The sequence below is a fragment of the Pinus tabuliformis genome, chromosome 6, assembly GCF_031772625.1.
Source record: "Pinus tabuliformis cultivar Carrire ecotype Pingquan chromosome 6, CPIR1, whole genome shotgun sequence".
NCBI classification, from domain to species: Eukaryota; Viridiplantae; Streptophyta; class Pinopsida; order Pinales; family Pinaceae; genus Pinus; species Pinus tabuliformis.
This window is the reverse complement of record NC_142292.1, coordinates 762,406,118-762,416,498: the sequence shown is the minus strand read 5'-3', so window position 1 is coordinate 762,416,498 and position 10,381 is coordinate 762,406,118. Positions and strand designations below refer to the sequence as shown.

At 41.6% G+C, this 10,381-nt stretch overlaps 1 protein-coding gene across 1 annotated transcript; it reads right to left on the bottom strand.

The window, feature by feature from the left end:
- Window positions 1-458: 458 nt before the first annotated feature.
- LOC149260952 (expansin-B16-like) lies at window positions 459-1,752 on the bottom strand. Its single transcript, XM_089366787.1, has 5 exons — window positions 1,564-1,752; window positions 1,316-1,465; window positions 1,040-1,218; window positions 770-899; window positions 459-653 (listed from the first exon to the last, which is right to left on the bottom strand). Exons 1-5 carry the CDS (start codon window positions 1,750-1,752, stop codon window positions 459-461), a joined length of 843 nt encoding a protein of 280 aa, XP_089222913.1.
- Between the last annotated feature and the right edge of the window lie 8,629 nt (window positions 1,753-10,381).

Below are 10,381 nucleotides of genomic sequence, written 5' to 3'. Positions count from 1 at the left end.
AATATATTATGATCCATAATACACATTAACTATATCACATACATTCCATGAATTATGCAAAAATTATGTGTTTTGGGTTCAGGCTGCATATATTATAGTTCTGGTTTCAGGTTTTGTAATTCATAATATTTACTCACTATCATTTTACATTTCATAATCGTTGATTATTAACTATTTTTTTATAATTCATAATGGTGGAAGAATTTTATCTGAGAGTGCCATAGGTATATTTTATTTTAGAGGGGCAAACATTTCTTGGTTAGTTGGCGCTCACCAAGTACTAGATACTATCTGCGCAGTGCTTTGGATTTTTATCCGCCCATCATGAATGAATGAATGAGTGAGTGAGAATGTTTGAAACAGTGCAGCACTCAGAGCAGGAAAGGATCGCATTATTATTGTAGATATCCTATGAATAGTTGGAATTTCAGCATCTAAATATATTTCATGCCTTGCTTTCAATGAAAGTTGGCATTGGTAATGTACGTAGCATTTGACTGCCAATTCTCTGGAATAGCGTTATCTATAATGAGCGTTTTGCCTGTGGAGAGGGTTGCAAGGCGAATGGAGAAGGGAGCACTTAGAGGACCACTATTCAAAGCCCCATTTGCACCCGATGTTTGTCGCATTGGTTGCCATGTATTGGAGTTTGCCTGAAGAGAATAGAAGCGAAACACGAACGAAGCCGTTAGATAAACTTGCAAGTATAATTGCAATAATCAATATAGCGTATACGATGGGGGCAATTTAATTTAAGTGTGTAAAGCACCTGTTTTAAATCGACCGCTCCTAGGTCGCCATCTCCATTTACGTATTCAACAAGGAGCCCCAGCCAGTAAGCACTGGAGCCCGAATTGACGTGGAAGGCAATATTGGTTCTCTGATATTCACAAGGCACCCTGTTGTATAGCACAAAATGCAGGTGATCTATATATAAAAGGAAGCATTGCATTGCATTGCAGAAGAAAAGATGAGAATAGCTGACTGCAAACCATTTTTTAAAATCATCGACTCATCTAACAAGAGCGAAGATAAATACCTTCGAAACAAAGCAGACACGACTCCAGCATTGAGCAGATCTGTACCTCTACGAGGATCAGACGCCATATCTTGGAAGGCAGTACCGCTGAGAACAAATTGTGATTGCCCAGATGATTCGTCAGCGACCACAACGGTCACTCCCGTTTCGGAACACAGAGGATTGCCGGTGCATTTTACCTGGTTACGCAGACAGAATAGAATAGAACAGAATTTTATGAGTTGATGGAAGATTCTATAAAAAAAAGCTATCTCTATCTCCAACAACTACGCATACCTGATAGCATGATCCACAGCCTTTTCCTCCTTTGTACAGATCTGGACTTGCTAAAGCCGTTGAAGCCACTTTTGAATCAAAAGGAAACTGTTTCACAAGGCTACCATATCCGCATGCACCGCCTGTGCCAAATCCACAACACAACACAATCTAATTTCGGGTGTTGGCCGTTATAATAAATAAATTGTGTATGTTGTTAAAAGGATTTATGCAGTTCAGTTCAGTGAAAAAAGATTTCAGGCCATTACCTTCGCTTCCGGCGCCATCTGCAGGGCCATTCCACCTTGCAGCGGCAGGCTGCCAACCTGCCCCTTCCCCTCAACCGCCGCTGGATGGAATTTTCCCACACGCACGCCCAAAGTGGTGTGAGAGCATGTCGTTATCGTTAAGCAAGCTCCCAGCGCTACCAAGTAACCCACGTAAAGGTTCCACTTCATTTTGTCTTAGGCAATAGTAACAGTAGTATTGCGAGAATTAGGTGCAAAACTGTTGATCCCAACCCAACATGTCATGCCCCCAAGCCGGCGGTAGTTTTTCAACTGCTCTTAGCGAGTTGTGGAATCACCGAACACTTTCCTTTCACCAATACTTATGTTCGTGGACTACGCCTAACCACTTACTCCTACTTAGTTTGTATTTCACAACCAAGTATTATTATATTATCCTTTATACCAATGAACACCCATACACATTCATTATCAACAGCAATTATAAACGAGAATACAATTGCACAGTATAAAGGGAGGGGCAACTCCCTGAACAATGAGCCTGCCCGAAATATATATTATACAATCTTCAATGTTACAAGCTTTTACAAGTATACTTGGAAGCACCAAGTTTCATACTTAGCCAATTTTACAACACAAGGCAAAACTTGGTTGCCTAGCTCGTCGGCACCTTGGCACGGTTGTCGCACGACTTGCCAATCCTTCGTTCACCCTGTCTCCATGCACACTTGCACGATAGGCGGACACTCACCCGAGTCGCCAAGACACCCACGCCAAGACTTTGCACAATCCGGGTGTCACACATTCACCGTGCACGCCTCACCCAACCACCGGGTGCTCTTGCCCGCACCTTCACCTAATGCCAAGTGCAACACCTTCCACCCATGCGACTAGCCGAAGAATGGGCGCATGAGATATCTGTGCCTTCCCCTCTTGTCTTTGCGCACTTAGAGTTGCGCACTCCTCTCCTTAGCGAAGATGTGTTGAATGATGCTCGAATGGATGATGTCCAAATGCCAATCAACGTATGGCAATATATATGCAAGTGTGGAGCTAAGTCTGGCTGCCCAGCCGACTTGCCCCAAGCCCCTACACTATCACAAAACGCTCCATTACATGTTGGCTTTGCTCTCCTTGTAGGTGGGCCTTCCAACGTTTCGTTCCATGCTCCATGCGTATATACATATGCCAAGCTTCTTATTATCGTCGCATAAGTTCGTCGCATATCGTCACATAACCAAGAGACTTCGCATACCTCTGTCGCATAACCACAGCTCGCACCTCCAACCGGTCGCTCGTCCATGGTCGCACCTCGGGCAGAACCGCAGGACGTTACATCCTCCTCCACCTGAAGTCGTTGTCGTCCTCGACAACATATTATCCTGGTAGCCATCCACCAAGATCATCAATATCCATGATGTCAATTCTTCCACATACTGCAAACATCCCTGCAACATATGTAGAACCACCGTCCCCATCATGTATCATCCCGGTAACCAACTGCCACCAAGATTACCATACCAAGGTGTACACCCCATCGGTATATCATGCATCAGAGATCATCTCAATCCATGACCATCGACCACCCTGTCACAATCCCCACATGTTGCTCTCCATCATGGAAGGCTGGCCCCTCCATCCCAAACTACATGCTTCCCGTAACATCTCGTGTCGACCTCATCATGTGTCATCATTTGAACCGGTGCCATGATACTCCAACAATGCTAACACATCTCTGTCATGTGCTAACATGTCATCCCAACAACAACATCATTTTGTACACTGGATCCCCTCATGACTCGAACTAGTTGGGTAGCTAATCGAACTGTCACGCTCAAACCATGAGAATGCACATCCTCATGCCACCATCAGTCATTTCTCAGAACATACCGTCACATCATCAACTCGATCAAGAATCCATCTCCATACAAATGTAAGCCATGCTCAATTCCATGAAGTAGTCCTCATCTCATCTGCAACATATCATGATGCTTGATGCCAAGCCATCCCTGCATCATCTGTCATACCTGCTAATCCTGTTTTAAGGACTCATTACCATGAGTAGCTAATAATGAGCCCCATATTCTTGTCCATCTAAGAAGATGTGGAGGGAGTAGAGCCTGAAGGCTCTCCCTCACTAATCAACTCAATCCATCTGTCAGGATCCTCAATCTCCATCCTCTATAGATAAGTGACCCGATCCTCCTCCCGGACATTCGGCCTCACATATACCTCATCATCATCATCATCCTCAACTACTTCTAGCCTTCTTGACAAATCCAAGATGCTATCTGAAAGTGTCCTGATGACTAATGACTGCTCGGTAAGCTTTGTCTCAACCATGGACAACCGCTTACTCATATCTCCCATCCGCTTCTCATCCTCCATTTGCATCACTGCCAACTTACAATCAGGTCTTGTCACTCCAATGGTTGGCACACCAATGGGTACATCTTCCCTTCCATCGTAAATGTACAGCTTCCTCAAATGTGGAACAATCATAGCATCAAACTGTTTCATGAACTCCATCCCCAGCACAGCCTCATAGTCATCAATCCGCACTATAGTGAAGTCGACCTTCCCTGTCCATTCACCAAGTGTTGTGTCCACCCTTTCAGCTATGCCAAGAACTTCAACAGGAGGAGAATTGATTGTCTTCATCTATGCCATTGCCAGTACAAATTTCAGCCCAATTCTTCTCGCAGTATCTTCACCCATGAAATTGTGAGAGGCCCCACTATCTACCATAGTGAGTATATCAGCACCTCCAACCTTCATCCGAACATACTCCAACCTATTCCTCTTAGGATCCCTCCGAGAGACAACCTCTGTAGTAGCAGCAGCACCCAGTATCTGCATCATCCCCACAGAAGCTTCTTCATTCTTCACATTAAATTGTGCAATCGCAGCCACTTTCGGTTTAGAAGGACAATTCTTTACCGTATGTGGTCCAGCACATATCCCACACTTCAAGGCTTTCTTCGTCTTCGAATTTATCATCTGATTTCGAAGCATCATCCTTCTTCTTCTCTTTCGTCTTATCGAACTTCTTCTTCCTATCATCAGAAGTCTCATCATAATGCTCCACTAACCTGTTAACAGCAGCAAAAGCTTCCTCAAGTGTTCTAATTCTCTACCTCTTCACTTCATTGCATGCCCAAGGCTTCAATCCAATAATGAAATTGAACACCTTGTCCCTCTCCGCCATGTCAGGAAGTTCTAGAACCGCACTTGCAAACTCCCACTGATATGTCTGTAGGTTCCTGGTCTGCTTTATGAACTTAATTTTCATCCTTGCTTCCCACGTTTCATCCTGAGGACTGAAATGAGCCTGCAAAGCTTTCTTCATGTCATCCCACGAAGTAATGTCACCAGCATTGCCATTGGAAATCTAATCCCTCCGTCTTCGCCACCACATCTTAGCATCCTTTTTCAAGAACTGAGCAGCTACCTTGACCTTCATCTCATCATCAGATAGACCCAATCGTTCCAAGTATTGCTCCATGTCCCATAGAAAGCTGCCAAGAGTCTTTACACTCCTTGTACCATCGTAAGATTCTAGTTCCTTGACTTTCACATGAGGCACTCCTCCATCTGAGTTATGCCTCATGGCCTTCTTCAACACCGCGATCTCATCTCTGGCTTCGTCAAGAGATTTTCGCAAGCCGACGATCTCTACAAAACCTTGGTCCCTTGCCTCTTCAACCTCCTTGACCCTTGCTTCAAGTTGTGTACACATAATATCAGTGTACTCGTGTTGAGTCTGGAGTTCATCGAGCTCTTCCTTCATCTTCGAATTGGCCTCTTGCTCCTTATCGAACAAGTCCATCTTCTTACCCCAGAAAGTCTCTAAGTCCTCCAACCTTTCCAACACTTTTTTCATAAGTGCCATAGTAGCATCCTGCACACCGTGACTAGACCCAGCCTGAGATTCAGCTACCATTGCTAACAGCTTCCTTCTTCTTTGCAATCTAGTTTCGACCATCCAACAGCTTCACCAAGATGCCTGCAACCTGAACCAGCCCTTGTTCCACTTGTGTGAAACAGCTTCCTTCACCTGCAAGTACCTGCTTCATTGTCTTCAATTTCCAAGTGTTTCCACACCTGCTTCGTCACGGGCAACCCTGCTCTAACACCAGCTCCAACCGAGCTCTGATACCAAATGTCACGATAGTGCAGTGGGATCAGCACTTCATCGTCAACCCGGTCATCAGCCAGTGCTGATACCAACTGTCACGCCCCCAAGCCGGTGGTAGTCTTTCAACTGCTCTTAGCAAGATGTGGCACCACCGAGCACTTTCTTTTCACCAATACTTATGTTCGTGGACTACGCCTAATCACTTACTCCTACTTAAATTGTGTTTTGCAACCAAGTATTATTATATTATCCTTTATACCAATGAACACCCATACACATTCATTATCAACAGCAATTATAAATGAGAACACAATTGCACAGTATAAAGGGAGGGGAAACTCCTTGAACAATGAGTTTGCCCGAAATATATATTATACAATATTCAATGTTACAAGCTTTTACAAGTATACTTGGAAGCACCAAGTTTCATACTTAGCCAATTTTACAACACAAGGCAAAACTCGGTTGCCTAGCTCGTCGGCACCTTGGCACGGTTGCCACACGACTTGCCAATCCTTCATTCACCCTGTCTCCGTGCACACTTGCACAATGGGCGGGCGCTCACCCAAGTCGCCAAGACACCCACGCCAAGACTTTGCACAAGCCAGGCGTCACACGTTCACCGTGCACGCCTCACCCAACCACCGGGCGCTCTTGGCCGCACCTTCACCTAATGCCAAGTGCAACACCTTCCACCCATGCGACTAGCCCAAGAATGGGTGCATGAGATATCTACGCCTTCCCCTCTTGTCTTTGCGCACTTAGAGCTGCGCACTCCTCTCCTTAGCGAAGATGTGTTGAATGATCCTCGAATGAATGATGTCCAAATGCCAATCAATGTATGGCAATATATATCCAAGTGTGGGGCTAATTCTGGCTGCCCAGCCGAATTGCCCCAAGCCCCTACGCTATCACAAAACCTCCATTACATGTCGAATTTGTTGTCCTTGTAGGTCGGCCTTCCAACGTTTTGTTCCACGCTCCATGTGTATATACATATGCCAAGCTTCTTATTATCATCGCATAAGTTCGTCGCATAAACAAGAGACTTCCCATACCTCCGTCGCATAACCGCATCTCGCACCTCCAACCGGTTGCTCGTCCACGGTCGCACCTCGGGCAGAACCGCAGGATGTTACACAACCGGTGCAGTTGTGGGGTTCTGCTCCACTAACTGATCATAAGCTCTACCGTATTTATACCTTCTCTGTGGGTTCGATTTACACTAAAATCCTTGGCTCCATTACTGGGAAGGATCATTGGGGTGAATCCGACCTATCCCATCGACTCCTCCGTGGACGCATTGCTCCGTTAAAATCGGGAATCACATTTTCCAAAACAATGCGTGTCAACAGAACACACCTCACACGTATACATACTTTGAAATTGTACTTCTCCTTTTATTAAATATAAATATAATGAAAAGAAGTGTGTTTTTCAACCAAAAAAATGTAAATATTATGAAAAGAAGTGTATTTTTCAAAAAAATATATATATAAATATAAGGAAAAGAAGTGTATTTTTCAAAAATATATATATATAAATATAATGAAAAGAAGTGTATTTTTCTTTTTTGAAATTGTACCCTTTTTTTATTTTATTAAATATAAATACAATTTTAATCACAAGAAGAAGTTTTATAAACAATCTTTTTTGAAAAATAAAGGTATACATATTGTGGATGCAGATAAGGCCAGCTCGATTGATACAAATAGGGTGACGTGGGAATGAAGAATTTGACGAGCAATTATACACATAAGGCCATCTCGATATACCTAACCTCCCATACAAATAAGTTCACGTTGGAATTACAACTATTTTATGCTCCATACACATGAGGTCATGGGAATTACAACTTTGACCGCTTTCAAAAGTAATTATTTTGAGAGTTGTCTTTAGTGAGACTTTTTGGGAGCTTTTCGGGTGTAATTTCTCTAAAATGGGGTGGAATTTATTTAAATTAAAAGTTTGACGAGTAACCCTTACACAATAGAAGTGCCCTGGGGGTTGCGTTGAATCCATATATATATATATATAGTAAACAAAAACAAATTTAAATAACACAAGTGGAATTTATTGAAATCAAAAGTTGTACGGGTAACCCTTGCACAATAGAAGTGCCCTAGGGGTTGTGTTGAATCCATATATATAATAACACAAATCAAGATTTCACCTCTTTTTTTCCCGCCTCATTCGTGCACTGGAAAGTCCAAAAGGTCCACTAAGGACAACCCCATTATTTCCATTTCATGACTATATTTTTATTGTACTCTATTTTCATTTTCTTGGATGTATTATTACCTTCTATTTCATATCTTATTTTATGTTTTATACCCATGAGACCATGTCTCTAGATACCTTGGAATTACAACCTTGACAACATATTTCATTTCATGAATATTGTTTTTTTATTTTTTTAGTATACACTATTTTCATTTTCATGGATGTATTATTGGCTCCGTATTCCATATATTATCTGTTCACCACCAATGGCATCATTTTCTATGTTATTCTAGAAGAATAAAATTTGCATTAGCTCATGGGTTTCTAACTTTTTTTTCCTACAAAGCTTTCTTTTATCTATATAGTTTTCAGCTTCTATGTTTTTCCTACAAAGCTTTCTTTCATCTATATAGTGTTTATAATCATTGATTTGTTTCCTATTATGCCTCCAAGTTGGACCATCTATAAATAGAGGAATATCTAGATTGATCCAACCCCTATTTTTACTCTCCACCAAACCTACATTAAATGGCTACATAAAGTCAAGAGATGAACTTTTTTTCAAGTGCCATAAACTAGGTTCCCTCCATCCTTTTGAATTTGTGAAAACTATGCAGAGTGAGTGTACATACTAGACTGGGGAAGCTAGATGGCCAGAAATGAAGATTCTATGAAACTTGCGGGAAGATGGGTGGCTTCTAAGTTTCTTTGAAGGAGGGGGGCATGCCAAGATGGGGTCCAGTGTTCAAATGCTCCCGAGAGGATGATGAAGGTGCCAAAAGGAGGATTAATGAAGGGAGGGAGTTAAAAGGTGGGGATGTTTGATTATTTTTCTCATACACACTAAAACCCTAAGGGCACAATCAAGTGGAACTATGTTGACTCAATTTTCAATCACTTCTTTATACACTAGTGCTAGAGTACACTAAATATTGGATGCTATGGGGACTATCATTGAGGCTTCCCATATTTAATTTCCCCATGCACTTAAAGTTCGAAAACAAGGGAAGGGAAATGGGAGTGCTTCATCTCATTGTTCAGAAAAAGTTGAATCCTAATAGACCTTTAAAATATCACCATGAAAAATCTTAAATCCATTCATGAAATGGTCTCTGCACTTATCTACATGTTCAAATGATTTCCTACATTTTCTTACAGTGATCAAGAAAACCAAGGCTAAATTAAAAGTCTTATGTGTTTGAAAGAACCTTTCTCTTTACCGTGGAGGAAATGCATTTCTTTTTTCTAAAGTTCATTCCTTTTATTTTTATTTTTTAGAGTAATTTTCATCTTCACGTAACAAGTTGTCATTTCTTTCTTCTCTTTTCCAAGTTTTGATGCAACAGGAATTGAATGTTCAGGTCCTCGTGAATCCGTTATTGAATAAGTTTCACTAGCTACAGTATAAATTGTAAGAAAATGATTTGAGTCTTGCAATGGTAACTCTAAGTGCTTTCCGATGAGAAAATTACTTGTTTTTCGTAATCATTTAAGAAGTAAACAGGGTGTTTTGTACTCTTAGTAATAGCAATGAAGGCCAAATGGTTATGGGTATTCTCTAGTAAAAGATAGCTGATATTGGTAGAAACTAGCATCATGTTCTAGATACTTTCTTGTCACACAATTTTCCTAATAAAATCCACACAAAATCCTAGAAGGTCATACATTTTAATGACACACCTTTGCACCATCAAGGAACATTGGTAGCGTATTCCTTAATTTCCATCTATTGTTAGGGTGACTCTAGTTTCCACCGCCATCTCCTATTGTAATGATGAATGTAACACTAGGGAAGATTAATACTTTTGTTGAGTTACTTTAATAATATTCCACTTCAACCATGGTGATTTTAAATGTAAAATATACGAGGCTTATTAGGACAATTTTTATGAGAAGCATTTCCAATATTTAGTATGGCATTAGCACCTCACCATCCGCAGGTGGAGCATCCTACTCACCAAGGACAAAACTTAGGTTTGATGCGTGGCATATGCAATATGTTACACGTTAATTAAAATGTATTTATCGAGTGGTTGTACAATGGGATGTTGTCACCTCCGCCTGGTTTCAAATCCCACAAGGGGACATATCTCGTCTGTTGTGATAAGGCTCAAGGAGTAGGCTCCCCCACCCTCGTGGAGTCTCAGCTCTTGTTAATTCATAAATACTATGTATATCTAGCTTGCAGGACGTTGGATATAATCTTGGTGTTATAATGGTAGCCACTAGGCTTCATGTTGGGCCTCACCCACTTTACTTCAATGAGTTACTGATTCACCATGGTTAACAAAAAAGAAAAAATTGTATGGCTAAGTGGCCTTAACCTAAATAATGCACCATATACATGGAGGGGGGCCGGGGGGGTTGCTGGAGACTAATAGCTTGCATTTCTATCGTGGATAATTTAGTGAGATGATAACAAGAATAACATGTGGCTTAGTGCAAGAGCATGGAGTGAGATCAATTTACGCTTCCATA

Bases quoted from the DNA above. Each gene is read 5' to 3' on its own strand.
- LOC149260952 (XM_089366787.1), bottom strand. From the start codon at position 1,752: ATGAAGTGGAACCTTTACGTGGGTTACTTGGTAGCGCTGGGAGCTTGC. The intron at 1,466-1,563 runs GTAATGGCCTGA...ACCCGAAATTAG, and splicing joins AGATGGCGCCGGAAGCGAAG to ATTGTGTTGTGTTGTGGATT. The intron at 1,219-1,315 runs GTATGCGTAGTT...CTGCGTAACCAG, and splicing joins GCTGTGGATCATGCTATCAG to GTAAAATGCACCGGCAATCC.